At 46.5% G+C, this 20,092-nt stretch overlaps 1 protein-coding gene across 1 annotated transcript in view; it reads right to left on the bottom strand.

Moving 5' to 3' along the window:
• Positions 1–19,804, bottom strand: part of LOC307137187 (5-hydroxytryptamine receptor 4) — a 35,020-nt gene extending 15,216 nt beyond the window's left edge. The window contains exons 1-7 of the mRNA XM_079834686.1: positions 19,662–19,804; positions 17,402–17,431; positions 14,853–14,947; positions 14,631–14,762; positions 12,711–12,911; positions 11,644–11,797; positions 9,815–10,377 (exon numbers count right to left, since the gene is read on the bottom strand). Coding sequence (XP_079690812.1) covers positions 9,815–10,377; positions 11,644–11,797; positions 12,711–12,911; positions 14,631–14,762; positions 14,853–14,881 — 1,079 coding nt within the window. The 5' untranslated portion in view covers positions 14,882–14,947; positions 17,402–17,431; positions 19,662–19,804. The remainder of the gene's footprint in view (positions 1–9,814; positions 10,378–11,643; positions 11,798–12,710; positions 12,912–14,630; positions 14,763–14,852; positions 14,948–17,401; positions 17,432–19,661) is intronic.
• Positions 19,805–20,092: the final 288 nt, after the last annotated feature.

Below are 20,092 nucleotides of genomic sequence, written 5' to 3' on the forward strand. Positions count from 1 at the left end.
TGCAATAGATGTCATGTTAACATCAAAAATAAAACAATTAAAACATTTTTTTTTAAACTGTCACTGTTTTCACAAAAATATCAAGCAGCACAACTGTTGTCAACATTGATAATAATAAGAAATATTTCTTGAGCACCAAATCAGCATATTAGAATGATTTCTGAAGGATCATGTGACACTGAAGACTGGAGTAATGATTCTGAAAATTAAACTTTGCCATCACAAGAATTAATCCATCCATCCATCCATCATCTTCCGCTTATCCGGGGCCGGGTCGCGGGGGCAACAGTCTAAACAGAGACGCCCAGACTTCCCTCTCCCCAGCCACTTCATCCAGCTCTTCCGGGGGAACCCCGAGGCGTTCCCAGGCCAGCCGGGAGACATAGTCCCTCCAGCGTGTCCTAGGACTTCCCTGGGGCCTCCCCCCGGTGGGACATGCCTGGAACACCTCCCTGGGAAGGTGTCCAGGAGGCATCCGAAATAGATGCCCGAGCCACCTCAGCTGGCTCCTCTCGATGTGGAGGAGCAACGGCTCTACTCTGAGCTCCTCCCGAGTGACCGAGCTTCTCACCCTATCTCTAAGGGAGCGCCCAGCCACCCTACGTAGAAAGCTAATTTCGGCCGCCTGTATCCGGGATCTTGTCCTTACGGTCATGACCCACAGCTCATGACCATAGGTGAGAGTAGGAACGTAGATTGACCGGTTAATCGAGAGCTTTGCCTTGCAGCTCAGCTCCTTCTTTACCACGACAGACCGGTACATCGACCGCATTACTGCAGAAGCTGCACCGATCCGTCTGTCAATCTCCCGTTCCATCCTTCCCCCACTCGTGAACAAGACCCCAAGATACCTGAACTCCTCCACTTGAGGCAGGAACTCTCCACCCACCTGAAGCGGGCAAGCCACCCTTTTCCGACTGAGAACCATGGCGTCGGACTTGGAGGTGCTGATTCTCATCCCAGCCGCTTCACACTCGGCCGCAAACCGTCCCAGTGCACGCTGAAGGTCCTGGCTCGAGGAGGCCAACACGACAACATCATCCACAAAAAGCAGTGACGAAATCGCGTGGTCCCCAAACCGGACACTCTCCGGCCCTTGGCTGCGCCTAGAAGTTCTGTCCATAAAAATTATGAACAGAACCGGTGACAAAGGGCAGCACTGCCCAACTGAGTCCAACATGCACCGGGAACAAGTCTGACTTACTGCCGGTAATGCGGACCAAGCTCCTGCTCTGGTCGTACAGGGACCGAACAGCCCTAAGCAGGGGGCCGCCGACCCCATACTCCCAGAGTACCCTCCACAGGATGCCACGAGGAACACAGTCGAATGCCTTCTCCAAATCCACAAAACACATGTGGACTGGTTGGGCAAACTCCCATGAACCCCCCAGCACCCTGGAAAGGGTATAGAGCTGGTCCAGTGTTCCACGACCGGGACGAAAACCACACTGTTCCTCCTGAATCCGAGGTTCCACTATCGGCCGAATTCTCCTCTCCAGTACCCTGGCATAGACTTTCCCGGGGAGGCTGAGAAGTGTGATCCCCCTATAGTTGGAACACACTCTCCGGTCCCCCTTCTTGAAAAGAGGGACCACCACCCCGGTCTGCCAGTCCTGAGGTACTGTCCCTAACCCCCATGCAATGTTGCAGAGGCGTGTCAGCCAAGACAGCCCCACAACATCCAGAGACTTGAGGTACTCAGGGCGGATCTCATCCAACCCCGGTGCCTTGCCACCGAGGAGCTTTTTAACCACCTCGATGACTTCAGCCCGGGTGATGGACGAGTCCACCTCTGAGTCCCCAGCCCCAGGGGCACTGCTTCCCCCTCCTGAGGCGTCGAACGGTTTGCCAGAATCTCTTCGAGGCCGACCGATAGTCTTTCTCCATGGCCTCACCAAACTCCTCCCAGGCCTGATTTTTTGCCTCCACGACTACCCGGGCTGCAGTCTGCTTCGCCTGCCGGTCGATCATTGACCTCCGGCCTAGGGTGTCCTGGTGCCACGTGCACTGATGGACACCCTTATGCTTGAACATGGTGTTCATTATGGACAAACCGTGGCTAGCACAGAAATTCAATAACAGAACACCGCTCGGGTTCAGATCAGGGGGGCCGTTCCTCCCAATCACGCCCCTCCAGGTGTCACTGTCACTGCCCACGTGGGCGTTGAAGTCCCCCAGTAGAACGACGGAGTCTCCAGTCGGAGAACTTTCCAGCACCCCTCCCAGAGACTCCAAGAGGGCCGGGTACTCCGCACTGCCATTTGGGCCGTAGGCACAAACGACAGTGAGAGACCTATCCCCAACTCGAAGGCACAGGGAAGCGACCCTCTCGTTCACCGGGGTGAACTCCAACACATGGCGGCTGAGCTGGGGGGCTATAAGCAAACCCACTCCAGCCCTCCGCCTCTCACCATGGGCAACTCCAGAGTGGTAGAGAGTCCAGCCTCTCTCAAGAAAAATGGTTCCAGAGCCCAAGCTGTGCGTGGAGGTGAGCCCGACTATCTCTAGTCGGTACCTCTCGACCTCCCGCACAAGCTCAGGCTCCTTCCCCGCGAACGAGGTGACATTCCACGTCCCTAAAGCCAGATTCCGTGTCCAGAGATCGGGTCGTCGGGGGCCTCGCCCTCGACTGTCGCCTGATTCACTATGCACTGGCCCCTTACGCTCCCTCCTGCAGGTGGTGAGCCCACAGGAGGGCGGCCCCACGTCACTCCTTCGGGCTGAGCCCGGCCGGACCCCATGGGGGGAGGCCCGGCCACCAGGCACTCGCATACGAGCCCCAACTCCGGGCCTGGTTCCAGGGTGGGGCCCCGGCTGCGCCATGCCGGGCGACGTCACGGTCCTTGGTGTGATTGTCAACATAAGGGTTTGTGAACTGTTCTTGGTCTGGCCCGTCACCAAGGACCTGTTTGCCTTGGGAGACCCTACCAGGGGCATATAGCCCCAGACAACATAGCTCCCAGGATCATTCGGGTACTCAAACCTCTCCACCATGATAAGGTGACAGTTCAAGGAGAGGACAAGAATAAATGACATATTAAAATATATTGAAATAGAAAATAGTTCATTTAAAGTGTAATAATATTTGTTTTACTCTATGTGGTGAGTATGCGACTTCTTTCGAACCTTCTTTCGACCCCAAACTTTAAAAATGGTTTATACTGTATGTGTGTTTATATACAATAACTTTTAACTTTTCAGAGACTTTTCAAGGGTACGTCTCCAACAATCTACTAAAAACGGAATAGTTTCTCCGTTGCGTTTTTCGCATACCACAAAGTTGTTAAAACAATCTCCGCTCACGCGGATCCGCCAAAACGATTAGAAACGCTGTATTGTGCATGTCAGGCCAGTAGTTGGCGATGTCACTTTGTAAAGAAACGTCTCGGTTACGTATGTAACCCTCGTTCCCTGAGGAGGGAACGGAGACGTACGTTAGTGACTAACGAATGGGGGTTTCGCTTAGAAGCCAATCATCTTCTTCGTATTCAACAGCGCCCAATGGCAGTGCCAATGCCATGGGCATGCGGAATTTGCATGCGTAACTCCGCCCCACCTCGTGGGTATATCAGGAAGTACGCTGGCAACATCGCATTATGTTACTGCTGCAGGAGCCAAGACTGAACTCCGCGTTCCAGGCAGCACAGCTGACGTGGCAAAGGAAACGTACGTCTCCGTTCCCTCCTCAGGGAACGAGGGTTACATACGTAACCGAGACGTTCCCTTTCGTTCAGTCACTACGACGTACGTTAGTGACTAACGAATGGGGGATCCTATACAACAACGCCACTCGGCTGTCATCCAGTGCCCTGCGTAAGTGTGAGACCCGCCACTTAAGGCCGTAGGACTCCCACTTAACACAGGATTACCAAGGTACACTGGGAAGCATATCCCAGTGAGGGAATGCCAAGATGCCTACCGTAGGGAGGACTTAGAGAATACACATATGACCCGCTAAGGGCTGCATATGGAAGATCTCTAGGGTACCAGCCGAAGGTGGATTTTTAACCCTAGGGGTGGCAGGGACTTGCCAAGGGAAAGACACCTGCTCGCTGAGGAGGCTTACGGTGGAAATACTCGTGTGGGGGTCGCCGGAGGGGAACCATGCACACGGAGCACCTGGCCGGACATGAGGGTCTGGGCTCGAAAGGGCAGACTGAACTGATGTCGGCGTGAGCAGTGCTGGAGGAGCTCAGGGCTCTCGGGGAGCTCACCTGAGGAAAATATCGCACGTATCCAGTCCTGGGAGTGGAATGGCGAGCAAGCGAAGACACCTGAGCCTGGTCCATTACCGGCCACCCGTAGGGGCGAGTACATAGTCGGACACTGGCTCCACTCGGAGATTGTAGAATCTGGCGAATGTGTTGGGTGTCGCCCAGCCTGCAGCTCTGCAGATGTCTGTTAGCGAGGCGCCATGCGCTAGAGCCCAAGAGGAGGCCACACTCCGGGTGGAGTGTGCCCTCACACCAAGGGGACATGGTCGGCCTTGCTGCTGGTACGCCAAAACAATGGTGTCCACTATCCAGTGAGACAACCTCTGCTTTGAGAGAGCACTTCCCTTCCGCTCTCCACCATAACAGACAAAGAGCTGGTCTGAGGTCCTGAAACACTGCGTCATGTCTACGTAGGCGCGGAGAGCGCGTACTGGACAGAGCAATGCCAAGGCTGGGTCTGCCTCCTCCAAAGGCAGCGCTTGCAGGTTCACCACCTGATCTCGGAACGGAGTGGTAGGAACCTTGGGCACATATCCGGGCCGGGGTCTCAGGATCACGTGAGAGTTAGCCGGCCCGAACTCAAGGCACGCTTCGTCAACCGAAAATGCTTGCAGGTCCCCGACCCTCTTAAGTGAGGCCAATGCGGTCAGCAGAGCCGTCTTCATAGACAAGAACTTAATCTCAGCCGACCGCAAAGGCTCAAAGGGAGGCCTCTGCAGAGCACTTAAGACTACTGAGAGGTCCCAAGAGGGAACGAGAGGAGAGCGAGGAGGATTCAGTCTCCTCGCCCCCCTCAGGAACCTGATGATCAGGTCGTGCTGACTTACCTTTTTGTCCCCCAGGAGATCGTGGTAGGCAGATATTGCGGCCACATATACTTTAAGGGTGGAGGGAGACAGCCTTCGCTCCACCCCCTCCTGGAGAAACGATAGCACGGACCCGATCGGGCATTTCCAGGGGTCTTCTTGGCGGGAAGAGCACCATGTGATGAAGAGGTTCCACTTCAACGCATAGAGACGTCGTGTAGACTCAGCTCTAGCGGAAGTGATGGTAGCGACCACCGCAGGTGGAAGGCTACTCAAACCTACCGTGTCCCGTCCAGAAGCCACACATGGAGCTTCCAGAGCGCTGGACGCGGGTGCCAAAAGGTGCCCCGTCTCTGAGTAAGGAGGTCCGGTATCAGAGGAATAGGCCAGGGAGGGGCTGTCGCAAGGAGTAAGAGTTCTGGGAACCAGGTCTGGCCGTGCCAAAGCGGGGCGACCAAAATGACCTGCTCCTTGTCCTCCCTGATCTTGCACAGTACCTGTGCAAGAAGGCTCACTGGGGGAAACGCATACTTGCGTAGCCCTGACGGCCAGCTGTGCGCCAGTGCATCCGTGCCGAGGGTGCCCTCGGTCAGGGAATAATACAGGGAGCAATGGGAAGAATCCTGGGAGGCAAACAGATCTACCTGTGCGTCGCCGAACCGTTCCCATATCAGCTGGACCGTCTGGGGGTGGAGTCTCCACTCTCCGGGGAGAGGCTGAAACCGTGAGAGCTCGTCGGCTGCACAGTTCAGGTCTCCAGGGATGTGGACAGCACGAAGGGACCTCAGGCGCTTCTGACTCCACAAAACGAGATGGCGGGCGAGTTGAGACATACGGTGGGAGCGTAGACCGCCCTGGTGGTTGATGTACGCTACTACGGCCGTGTTGTCTGTCCTGACTAGCACATGTTGACCCCTCAGCAACGCTCGGAAGCGGTGCAGGGCGAACCGTACTGCCAGTAACTCGAGGCAATTGACATGCAGAAGGCGCTGGGGTCCTGTCCAGGAGCCCGCGGCTGCTTGTCCATTGCACATGGCACCCCAGCCCGTGGATGATGCATCTGTTGTCACAACAACATGCCTGGAAGCTCGTTCTAAGGACACTCCGGTCCGTAGAAAACTGAGGTTCGACCACGGGGTGAGTGTCTGTAAGCAGGCCCGAGTCACTTGTACCCGGAGCGTGCCAGACCGCCATGCCCATCTCGGGACTCGATCGCGTAGCCAGTGCTGAAGCGGTCTCATATGAAGCAATCCGAGCGGCGTTACCGCGGCTGCAGATGCCATATGCCCCAGGAGCCTCTGAAACAGTTTCAGTGGAACCGCACTCTTGCCCTCGAGTTGTCGAAGGGAAGTCAGCAGAGACTGCGCGCGCTCGCTCGAAAGCTGCGCGCACATGGCGACCGAGTCGATATCCATACCGAGAAAAGAGATCCTCTGCGCGGGGCAAAGTTTGCTCTTCTCCCAGTTGACCCGAAGGCCCAGACGGGCTAGGTGATGGAGCACCAAATCTCTGTGTCCGCAAACCTGCTCTCGAGAGTGACCCAGTATGAGCCAGTCGTCGAGGTAGTTCAGGATGCGAACCCCGTGCTGCCGAAGGGGCGCAAGGGCTGCCTCGGCAATCTTCGTAAAGACGCGAGGGGACAGAGATAGCCCGAATGGTAGAACTGCGTACTGATATGCCCGCCCCTCGAAAGCAAACCGTAGGAACGGTCTGTGTCGAGGCAAAATGGAGACATGGAAGTAGGCGTCCTTCAGGTCGATCGCTGCAAACCAATCGTGTGGACGAACGCATTCGAAAAGGCGTTTCGCTGTCAACATCTTGAACGGAAACCGGTGAAAGTAACGGTTCAAGACGCGCAGGTCCAGGATTGGCCGTAGCCCACCGGTCTTTTTGGGTACAATGAAGTACGGGCTGTAAAACCCGCAATTCATCTCGGCTGGAGGGACAGGTTCGATCGCACCCTTCGCCAGTAGGGTGGCAATCTCCGCTCGCATGACGGGGGCGTTGGCCCCGATCATGGTGGAACGGACTCCCCGGAAGCAGGGAGGAACCTGCGCGAACTGAATCGCGTAGCCGCGCCTGACGGTCCGCTCGACCCAGCGGGACAGCCCTGGAAGCTGAAGCCAGACATCCAGAAACTGCACCAGCGGGGTCATACGGTGTACAGACGTACCCGGTGTGGGCTTGCAGCGATGCAGCGTCACCGGCCCGGACATGGGAGGCTGTGGGGCGTCCCGGTGCGGGGGCACGGTTGACAGCTGCGTCCTGACAGAGGAGACCAGGGAAGGACGCACGTTCCACTGGGGTCTGCTCTGCCAGGAGGCTGGCGACAGAGTGGGATGCGAGTGGCGGGTCCCGTGGGTGGCGCGCACCGTCATCACCGGACTCTGTGGGCTCAGGGATGGGAGTGTTAATTCTTTCTTTGACCAACATAGGGTGCTGCTGACCCGGGGGCCAGCAGCTGAACAAAGGATTCTCCCCCGGCCCTCCACCGGGGGAAGGAGTGGTCCTGCTACCATCTCCTCGAAAGAATTTCCCATCCCTGAGCCGTCCGTCTCAGGAGCGCCGCTTGGCCTGGCGTTTAGCGGGGCGCGGGGCGGCCTGAGGGGACTTGGACGCCTTCCTACGGCTTCCTCCGCGACCCGGCCCGGGTGAAGGCTGCTGCTTGGACCGGGTGGGAGGGGCGGGAGCCTTAGGAGGGCGTCCTCGGCGTGGAGCAGACTGAGGCGACTGTGCCGGCGGCTGGGTGGAGGCAGCAGCTGGCCGCCAGGGCAGTACGTGTTTTATAGCCTCAGTCTGCTTCTGGGCGATTGAGAACTGTTGGGCGAAGTCCTCAACCGCCCCGCCGAAGAGGCCGGCCTGGGATATGGGGGCATCGAGGAACCGGGTCCGCTCGTTGTCCCGCATATCGGCCAGGTTCAGCCATAAGTGACGCTCCTGGACCACACTTGACCCAGGGAGCGTGCGGTCACCTTCGTCGCCCGGAGAGCGAGGTCGGTGGCGGCACGCAGCTCATTTAAGAGCCCCGGATCAACTCCACCCTCGTGCATGTCCTTGAGGATCCTGGCCTGGTAGACCTGGAGGATCGCCATGGCATGCAGCGAAGCGGCAGCCTGCCCCGCGGCTCTGTGCGATTTCGACACCAAGGTTGATGTGAACCGACAGGCTTTGGAGGGGTGCTTAGGATCACCACGCCAGGTTGAAGCGCTCTGAGGACACAGTTGCATCGCAACAGAACGTTCAACTGGAGGGATCCCAGTGTTCCCTTTAGCTGCCGCCCCATCGAGGACGGAGAAGGCGGAGGAAGCCACCGAACGGTCGCGGGAAGACAACGGGGACTTCCAGGACCGCGTGAGTTCCTCATGCAGCTCGGGAAAGAAAGGTATTGAGGGCGGGGACTGACGGTTGTCAGCGCGGGCCCCCAAAAACCAATCATCGAGCCTTGAACGTTCGGGACAGGGCGGAGGGTTCCACTCTATCCCTAAGCTCGCGGCTGCCCGAGACAACATGGCTGTCAGCTCTGGATCTAACTCGGGCAATGCTGGCACGCCCGAAGGCGGCAGCACAGCCGAGTCATCATCTCCAGAGGACTCGAGCCCACCTTGTGATGCGGTGATCGACATCGCATCCTCCTCCGGAGCGCCAAACGAGATGCGCGGGGGGGCCGGAGCCGGCCCCGCGATCTGCGTCTGAACGCTCGCGGGTTGCAATGTGCAAGACGGGGGTGTGGCCCGAGGCATGAGCGGCGGGGCTTTGTTCCACACCGTAACCGTCAAGTCACCCTGACCACCAGCCGAAGTACTGGGCCTCTGGGACTCAGTAGATCGGGGTGTGGTAGAGGGGACTCTCACTTCAGTACGAAGGTCATGGAGTCTTGACCGCAACACTGCGATTGTCATGTTCCCGCAGTGAGAACATGACGCATCCACGAACGCTGTTTGAGCATGCTGAAAGCCCAAACATACCAGACAGTGTTCGTGCCCATCAGAGGAGGAAAGCAACCGACCACACCCAGAAGTACACGGACGAGACATCCTGAAAAGGACACGTCACGTGTAAGCTCTTTTATGAGAGGAAAGCCTCGCAGAGAACGCCGAAGCGCCCAGGGACCACACACCAGCTGTCTAGCGGACCACTGCGCAGATCAGCAGGCAGGCAGTATGATGATCACTGGAACGCGCCGTAACACCAACGCCTCTGGAAAGCTGCTCGTCTCGAAAGCTGTCGAAGACTCAGATCAGGCTTGTAGGAGTGAAGAGATCCTCTTGGCTCCAAAGCAGAAACATAATGCGATGTTGCCAGCGTACTTCCTGATATACCCACGAGGTGGGGCGGAGTTACGCATGCAAATTCCGCATGCCCATGGCATTGGCACTGCCATTGGGCGCTGTTGAATACGAAGATGATGATTGGCTTCTAAGCGAAACCCCCATTCGTTAGTCACTAACGTACGTCGTAGTGACTGAACGAAAGGGAACACTACACGCCTTTACTGAACACGTAACATGCACGCACATGATGTCACCGTTTTCACAAATTCGCGTTTTTGTAGTTTACACGGAGACGATAACTGCATTGTTTTTAAAAACTTGCACTTTTGAAACACGTTTTCAAAAGTTAGCATTTTTAGGCTCCCAAAACGCTGTTATCCAAACAGAAATCTGCATCAAGTTGGTAAAGTCAACTTTACCAACATTCTAACATTGACTTTTCATATACAACATTATCTTTCATCTCTTTCCTCCCAGAACTAATTTCTGAAAGCTCAGTGTGTTCAAGAGGGACTAACTGTACCTGAGAAAAATGGAGGTTCCGTTGACAGACTCTGACTGCCGTCTGCTTGGACTAAAGCCCCCCTGCCGGGCATAGCGCTCATCCCCACAGCACAGGATCCTAAGGAAGGCTCTCCGAAAAGCCCGGTTCAGAAAAGCATACAGGAACGGATTCAAGCCCGAGTTGATGTAACCCAACCAGAGCCAAGCGGTCCACATCTGCCAGGGTACGCTGTAATTAATGAAGGGATCCACTACGTTGGTGATGAAGAAGGGCGCCCAGCACAGACAGAAGCAGCCCATAATGACAGCCAGCGTCTTGGCCGCCTTGGTTTCATTCTTAATGCGACTGGAGCCGTGTTGATCGTGGTTAGGGCAAGTCGAAGAAGGGGCAGAGCCGGCCCGATGTAGAGAGCCGATTCGCCGAGCATGACTCATAGCGGTGATGTAGATTCGCTGATAGGCGAGGACCATCAGCACCAGAGGCACATAGAAGGCCACGGCCGAACACACCAGGGCATAGGGTCGGTTCACCATGAACACACAAGTTGAATTACGGGAAGAGTTAAATTTTCTTTGTTCGATCTGGGAAATTAAAATGAAAAAACAATTAAGTATGCATCAATATTACAATTCTGGCTGAAACCAATAATTGTTAGTTGAAATAAAAGTCGACCAGTGCATAATATATACAATATTGACTAGTACAATAAATTAAATGTCGATAATATTTAATAGCTGATAACCGATACCGATATATTTTGTAGTCTTGACCTTCTCAACTACATCAAACAAATACATACCAAAAAATATTTTATACAATTAATTTTCACATACACTACCATTCAAAAGGTCAGTAAGATTGTTTAATGTTTTTGAAAGAAGTCTCTTATGCTCACAAAGTTGAATTTATTTGATCAAACATACAGTAAAACAGTAATACTGTGAAATATTATTACAATAAAAATAACTTATTTTAATATGGGTGTAATTCATTACTAAGTAATTCATTACTCTAATCGAATAATTTTTCCCATGAAAAAGTAAAGTACGGGATTACTCTTAATTTGTAATTGAATTAAACACTGTATAGACAATATAACAATTCTATACAAAACAAGTGGATTTAACATCAAAATGTAACGTCTCATGTTAAAATGTATGTTTTTTAAACCTCCCTTTAAATAGCAGTTCAAGAATAATTTATGCACGTTTATATTATTTTTTGTTTAGTTCAACTGATCCAGGTTGATGTGTGATTTAAAGGGTAATTAGTCATATAATGCAATACTTTTTAGAGAGAGTAAATATTACAGTAGTACTTTTAGAGTAACTTAACCAACATTGTTCATGAGGTTCAAAAGCATTTATTCGAAATGGGTTTTGTAACCCAGTCTTCACTGTCACTTTTACTCAATTTAATGCATCCTTCCTAATAATATTAATTTCTTCAACAACAAAACAATTACTGACCTAAAAAAACTTTTGAACAGTAGTGTAACCTGTCGAATTCATATTCAATTAATTGTGGTAACATATTTTAAATATTACTATAACTACCATACAATTGAATGGGATAATTTCCTCAAAAATGTAACATTGCTTAAAATGGTCACGCCCAAGAAGTGACATCATTTAAATTTTATACCCTTTTCTACAGTATAGCCAAAGTAAATTAATTATCATTCCATTTTTTTTATTATTACACAATTTTTGTGACATTTTTATTTTGGAAAGTACCATTTCTTTTCAAAACTGGGTTTATAATCCAGCCTAGAGAGAGCTAGCGGAGAGTAATTACCTAAAGCTTATAATACATCAGCATAACAAGAAGAATGAACCCTCACTTACAAAGCTCTCGATTCCAATGGTATTCCAGCTTTGCATTATGGGAAGGAAAGAGATGAAAAAGGGGGTGACCCAGCATCCAACCAGCATCAGTGAGACTCTCACAGGTGTCATCCTGTTATTGTAGACCAGAGGCTGACAACAAATCGCATAGTACCTGCCCAAGACAGAAATTGCAAATATCTGAAGAATGATTCAATGGATGCTGTCAGGCAGTACAGTGTCTTTCATAATCAATGCGTCCCTACATACTGTCCTTTGATATACCCTGATGATTCTGCTGATCTTGTCTTAAAAAGCCAATGCTGTGAATTATGTACAACTATAAAATATGCACTTACTGGAGACTGCAGAGGCAAAGACATCATGAGTCATGGGAATCATATACGGATAGAGAAAGAACTTGGTGACACAGTGAGATAGATAAACAGAATGTGTTGCTTAAGGAAAAAGAGAGACAGATAGATAGGCTTTGAGAGACTAAGAATGAGTCATGTTACTGCCATATGGACCAGGTGCGGTGCATAAATCACAGCTGCTCTCTTTCGGGCCAAGGGTGCTGCAGTCTTCCCAATGGGGGAGCATGAGAAAATTTGCATACGTAACACAGCAAATTACACATAATTAACTGACACGCTGACAAGCCCCTTGGAGTAAGCGTGAAGACATCAATTCTGCGTTTCTTTTCTGTGCAATTATGGGTTTCTTTTTTGTGCATACGTTTTTGAATGAATTAGAAAATGGATAAAATATAAATTAGAGTTCACAATACAGGCCGGACATCATCTCTGTATGTTGTAGCACACTGTAATTTGGTGACGCAAGATTACAGGGCTTAGACCAATAAAGAAAGCCTATAAATATATTTATTGTGTGTATATACTGTATCATGTCACAACCCAAAATACACGTTTTTTTTAAAGAGAAAAATGTAAGATCAAATCTAGCAACGAAAATTGCTATCCCACAACTATTAAATGTATGATAACATGGTCTAATTTAAGACCTCTCGTCTCAATATTGCCATGGCAACACAAGCAGTTATTTGTATTAGCTTCATGAGCACTTACCTGTCTAGTGCAATGCAGCACAGATGCAGAATAGATGCCGTGGTTAGCAGTACGTCCAGCGAGGTACGGACCAAGCAGAACGTCTCTCCGTAACTCCACTGACCTGTGGTCAACTCTATGGCTGCTAGGGGCATCACAACAAGGGCAACTAGAAGGTCTGCAAATGCCAGGGATACGACGAAGAAGTTGGTCTTCTTCTTCCTATATTTAGAACAGTAGATATGCAAATAATAAGATTATTAAACATTAGTTCACAGCACAAAAGTGTCTGTACAGTGTCAAAAATACTCACATTTAAGCAATTTATTGATACTTTATCATACTTATGTAGTTTATGGGAGATCTTTAATCATATAAAAAAAATGTATTTACATTTTTACATGGTGCTATTACTTTCGCATTAAATGACAGAAAACTAGTTTCTAGGGTTTCTAATATAACAGCTGAGAGAGTGACGGCAAATTTGACATCTTTTTCTGTTCTGACCAACGTAATCAGTCTTTCAGTGTTTTTTCCTCTTTTGTAAAGTCATAAAAATGCTATCATGGATTTTATCTTTTGCTATTGAAGAAAAGGGGAATGTAAAAATTATATTTGTTGTATTTCCGTTCATCACTACAGAAGTGACCCAACTATGATGACTTGCACTTCTGAGAACCCCAGAAATGTGAAAAGCGTCCATTATAACTCATATGAAAAGTTCATTGCAAAAATATTTTTTTTTTTTGCATTTTTGTCTTAATTTCCAGAAAGAAAATATCAAGCATCTTTAAAATGAGACAAATTTACTTGAGAAGCAAATTGTTTAAAGTCCCCCTGTAGTAAATAATTGTATCCCTTAAAGCTCATCTTTGATCACCGAATTTACATATTTGAATGGGGGTTTTTTTCCATGTGAAAAAAATGTATTCATGCTCTAAAATAGCTTGAATGTAACTCTACACCCTTGCTTCATTTATGGCGCTTTTCACTGCATGGTACGGCTCGTACGACTCAAATAGTACCACATCGGTTGAGGTTCCAAGCGAGCCGTACTGATACTAAAATGTGATGTGTAAACACTGCAGATCACTGATTGGTCAGAGAGAACCCGCTAGAAACAAACTTCAAGTGAAAAACATCCAGAGAATCAAGAACACCATTCCAAAGATTTGAACCATTTCTCCTGTGTTGTGCAATTGTTTGTGCCGCACATTAGTTTGTGTCGCGTTTACCATGATGTCACATCAGTAGAGGCGGCGCAACAATAAACCCACCCACTTTGAAGCGGTACTATACTGCAGTTGAAAAGCAAGCTAAGCCAAAGTAAAGTGAGCCAAGCCGTGCTTCTACAACGTCGGACACATAATGTTAATTCATATGATTACCCTTTTGCTTGAATACTTTACCCAAGCGGCAACCTCCCGCAGTTTCTCTTGAAGCCAATACGGAAGTGACTTAAACTGCAATTCATCGACTGGCCACTAGGGACAGGTTCCAGTAAATTCACTTTGTTTTAAAGTTTAGATATTTTTACTGGACAGAAAAACAAGAATACCGATTTAAAGAATGTTTTTGCAGTGCTTTCAACACCTGCATGACAAGTGTATTAACCAAATGAATTAATTATATTTTGTGTAATTAAAATAATGATTGTTCAAACGGTTGTACTGAACACTCCCCCATCTGTCATTGGTTGGAAAAACAGATAGCTCCACCCCAAACTCACACCATTGGTTGAGCCACTGTTGCTATGTGAGGCTGGTCGGGATTCTCAAACAAACAGAGCAATGTTTTGAAAACAGAACCAGGGAATCTGGTTTGGAGGGAATCAACCTACAAATAACTTACTTTTAGATATCTTGCATATTAAGCTTTATTTTAACCATAAAACATGTACATGACACAGTACATTTAAATGTAGATATGAAGCACCATTACCTTAGCTGTCTGTCTTTACAGAGAGCCACCATAACAAGCAAATTACCAAGCGCAGTCAGTACAATGATGGTCGCCAGGACGATAGACAGTGTTATCCTCGAAGTGTGTTTAGACACAACTGAATTCACTGCACTGTAGACAAAAATATGCAGATAATTATACATGAATTTAAGATAAATACTTATTAATCTATGTAGTAAACATATTTGAGGTGGTTCTTACTCCTCCGCTGAGTCTGATGCTGTGGCCATCACTGGTCATCTGTATGGAAGTGGTCAGATGGAGGTTGGTTCACACAAGACAAAGCAGTCCCTCTCCTGTGGGATAAAAACAACTGTTTTGGGTTCTCACATCCAAAATTGAATCATATTCTTTCAGCATGAGCTTCAAAGTAAGAGCATTGAGACTAAACCATCAGCATGTTTGTAAACGAAACAGGCTTCTGGGATATAACAATGAAATATGAGCCATGATAAAGTCGCTGACCCCCTTTAAATCCACCGATCAGGCATAACATTATGACCTAATATTATCCTAATATTGTGTTGGTCCCGATTTTGCTGCCAAAACAGCCCTGACCCGTTAAGGCATAGACTCCACTAGACCCCTGAAGGTGTGCTGTGGTATCTGTGATGCACTGTGTATTCTGATACCTTTCTATCAGAACCAGCCTTAACTTCTTGAGCAATTTGAGCTACAGTAGCTCGTCTGTTTGATCGGACCACACGGGCCAGCCTTCGCTTTCCACGTGCATCAATGAGCCTTGGCCGCCCCTGACCCTGTCGCCGGTTCACCACTGTTCCTTCCTTGGACCACTTTTGATAGATACTGACCACTGCAGAGTCTAGCCACCGTCTAGCCATCACTTACTCACTTGCCCTTGTCAAACTTACTCAAATCCTTACGCTTGCCCATTTTTCCCGTTTCTAACATTAACATTGAGGACAAAAGGTTAACTTGCTGCCTAATATATTCCACCCACTAACAGGTGCCGTGATGAAGATATAATCAGTGTTATTCACTTCACTGGTCATAATGTTATGCCTGATCAGTGTAAAACTCTCCCTGCACTTCATAGATTTAATACATGTTGTTGCTGCTGACAAACACATTTCTGGTTTAAAGTTGACAAAGTGGTACTTCAGTCTTACTGATGGGGTGTGGATAAAACAAAAAAGGTTAGGGAAAACTGGAAAATATTGAAGATAGCAAAACTTCAGCACAAAGCATATGCACTCCATCATCACACTTTTAATACCCACAGTGGCCAAATCACACCCTGTGCCTGTGGTGCTTGAGCCATAACTCATGCACAAGTGTAGAGAGCTCTCACAGGGTAAACACTGGAAGCGTGTAATGTATTTGCCCAGCTGGGAGGCTCAAGTGGGTATTAGAGAGACAGCTTGGACGCTTCTTTCCTGTTCTGGAGCTTTTGTTTGAGTTTCAAAAGAGATGCATGATTATTATACACCTGTATCAAACACACTGAACAGAACAGGCTATTCTAAACAGATACACAGGAAGAACAGCTGATTTACACATGGAGCTTGTTTTTAAAAGAGAGGGTAAAAGGGTCATTCTACAGAACAGGTGTCATTTGTGTCACTGATATGCATGTGTAAAACATTTTTTTTACATTTAACATTAAACATCTGAAGGCAACTTTGTGACAAAAAATTGTGGAAACCTTAAAAGGACATGGTGATGGAAAAGAATATGAGATGGGAGGAAAAATTATATTCCAACTAGTGCTGTCAAACGATTAAATCGCATTCAAAATAAAAGTTTGTGTTTACATAATATAAACTGAACCAAATTATAAAAGGCAACACTTTTGTTTTTGCCCCCATTTTTCATGAGCTGAACTGAAAGATCTAAGACTTTTTCTATGTACACAAAAGGCCTATTTCTCTCAAATATTGTTCACAAATCAGTCTAAATCTGTGTTAGTGAGCACTTCTCCTTTCGCTGAGATAATCCATCAAAATGCTGATTAGACAGCATGATTATTGCACAGGTGTGCCACAATAAAAGGCCAATCACAAAATTCGGTGCTTCTACTAGTACCTAGGATATCGAAGTCCACTAAAGGAGGGAGAGCGTTTTCACATTTGGCTCCTAAACTCTGCCTTTCTGATCATATTCGGGGCTCAGACTCACTCTCCCAGTTTAAGTCTAGATTAGAGACATCTCTTTAGCCAAGCATACACAGAATACATCTCATAACCTTGTACTCCAGTTTTATCAGATCAAATGTACATGATTATCTGTGCTTAATGTTATGAACAGCAGCTACGCTAATTATTTTCCATTTCCTTTTCTGTTTTATCACAGGATGCCCATCTCGATGTAAATAGAGAGTACATCAGCTCCAGTCTGGATCCAGCCTCTTATGAAGATTTCAGATGCCTCAACACCTGTGAAGAGACGGTGCCAACTCCTGCGAGGATTTCAGATGACGCCAACTCTGAATCAACCTGCACCAATGCTATTTTCTATGTATACTTATCATTTTGTAAAGATGTATTCATTACTGCAATGAGCTCATTGTTTCTGCCTTAAATTAATACATTGTAATAGCTAACTGCGCGATTTGTACATTATGTACATTTCTGAAATGCATAACTTGGATCACTCTAAATTGTAATGTAGACACATGCATTTTCTGTAAAGTTGCTTTGAAATTGTATTGTGAAAAGCCCTATACAATTAAATGTGAATTGAATTGAATTTGTGAGAGAATGCAAAAGCATTTAAATATGATTTCTCACCTTGTCCCCTCAGGAGCTCTAGTCTGTACACTGAAAAAAAAACAAGAAGTAAAATGTACTTAATTTTTCTTTGTCAACTTTTTGCAAGCATATTTAAGTAAATTTGATTTTACATATGGAATTAAGTAAACTCTACTTAACTAAGAAGCAAATTAATCATTTTAACTTGCCCAGTAAAAGGTTGAGTAAACTTAGTTGAAGTTTCCTTTAAAATACTTTATACTCAAACAATATATCACTGAATCAAACCACGCTTTTAAAGTGTATGTTTTACTTAGAAACATCTACGTAAATAACACAATATCTATGTAATCGTAATGCCACACTTGAACACAGAGACCTCAATACTTGGTACACAATACACAGTGATGGTGACATTCGATAGATCATTTTTGAGTATGAATGTGTCATTTTGAATAGAAAATTTAACAAAACCATTTAACAAAATATAGAAATAAAATCTAGCATTTTGTCTTTATTCTCATCTGTCAGTAGGGGACTGTTTTAAAAATGTCAACCCTGTTGCCATGACTTGGTATAGTAAACTATTGACAAATGAAAAAATATTAATCTATTAAAATATCATCATTAAATTCTCTTTCTAAGAAGCAACTTTGTTTCAAAATCTTGAGCACAAGGCTTGTCAAATTAAATTGTAACTGTCAACCCTGTTACCTTTCAAGCTATACAATTATGATGTCCCAAAATGCTTTAATTTAAGATATCAGAAATGCAATTTAGTGACTCTTAAATACTTTATTAGAAAGAATGTTTCAAATCTTATGAAACTTTACTTAAAAATCAAACTGGGAATGTCACCCGTTTCTTCAAATGACCCAAAAAGATAGCCGAGCTGAAGTATGAAAGCTGATTGCATGTGGCACGACACTATCACTAATCTTGTCTTTTAAGATCCAAGAGCCCACTATTCCCTTCAGCTCAAGGGATTTTAAACTTGGTTAACTGTCTGAAGCATATAGATCTGTCCAGATAAAGAATTTGGGTCTTTAAATGTTCCTGTTTTTATTAAAGCATAATAAACTGATCAGTACAACAATTAACTTCAAACTCTTTCTTTAAAGCTAATGAACATGCTATACTTGAAACCGCAACCTGAAGTGATACATCATATATATTCATGTGATAACATATATTCATGAAGTAGGCAGCTCTAGGTTTCAAACAGGATAACGCCTATAACTCTTGGCAAGTTATTGTCATTGTAACACAATGTTCTGATTTGATTGATTTCTCTTAAACAAAACAAAACGTGACATAATTGACACGAAAAGAATATGCACTAACAAACCCTACAATAACCAATTTGACACCTTCCCACACAATTTCTTTTTTCATTTCACGCCACCAGGAAAACAGAGTGCCATTTGCATTTAAAGGGATAAAATACAATCTGTGGTGACAAAAAAAAAAAAAAAAACATAAGCCATAAGCCTCAAAAACAAGTTATGAGAGTGAACTTTTTTACACAATCATAAAACCCATTTGGGAGTGAAACAAGTGGTCTGAATTGATCATGTAATTATGTTAGGTCACTGTGATTTTGCGAAGCAAGACATATTTTGTTGATCTTGGAACAACATTCTGTCCAAAGATTGTCCTATACCTACCCATACAATCTGAGGGAAATGATAGCTTGTAGGAAGCGTGTAGGTTGTAAGCCTATACTTGACAAACTGTGAACTTGCGCCTTAAATCTGATTGGTTGATTGGAATGTTGTTCCAGGATCAACAAAGATGTTGATAGCCTACAGGAGCATGTTGTAGCCTACTTGGTGAAATCACGTTCACCAGTAAGGGACCTACATGGCAATATTTAACAACAATAACAATCTTCACATTTTTCAACTGACTGAAAATGAACTAAAGTCTTTGCTCATCATGAAATAAATAAATTATTTAATAAAGCTATAATGTGCTTTTTTAGTCTTGATAAGGATTAGTCTCTCTACAATTACAATGAATAAACTATGATGAAAATCACATCTTTCACATCTTAGAAAATCACATTAATGATGATGTATTTAACAAATTCATGATTACTTCAGTCCCAGCTGTAAATTTGATAGTTGGAGGCAAATTTCTCCATTGAAACATCGAAACAGATAATCATAATCATAATAATAGCTGTTATTATTGCATTAAAAAATAGATATTAATAGTACGTTATGGTGCTTAGAATAACCTGTTGCACTTAAAGGCATTTAAGTAAAGGAGGCATCAATCAGATTACTTTACTCACCCAGCGGCTCCGTGTTTCATGTCTCTGTGAATCCACACGTGTTTCTATAACCTGTCATATTCCATCACAGTATGTCGGAGACTGAATTGCTCTTCTCTGCCCTATGTCACAATCAAACAGCGGCTGCAAACAGCAGATCATCTGTTGATGTAAGTGACCGGTGCTCTGAGTATCTGCCTGTCCAACGCACATGAGTCTGTAACACCACAACAGAGCAACACCGCCACCCAGTGTCTCAACTCACATTACTGCGCTTATTCGAAACAAAAGGCCCATTCGGTGCACAAATGTTTCAGTGAAGAGCTGCTGATATTATCTATGTATGATATTATCACTATGTACTTTGCCATATAAGTTGTAGTTTCAAGCAAAACAGCTTCAACTCTTCTGGGAAGGCTTTCCATAAGGTTTAGGAGTGTGTTTATGTGAAT

The sequence above is a fragment of the Gobio gobio genome, assembly GCF_949357685.1.
Source record: "Gobio gobio genome assembly, chromosome: 14".
Lineage (NCBI taxonomy): Eukaryota > Metazoa > Chordata > Actinopteri > Cypriniformes > Gobionidae > Gobio > Gobio gobio.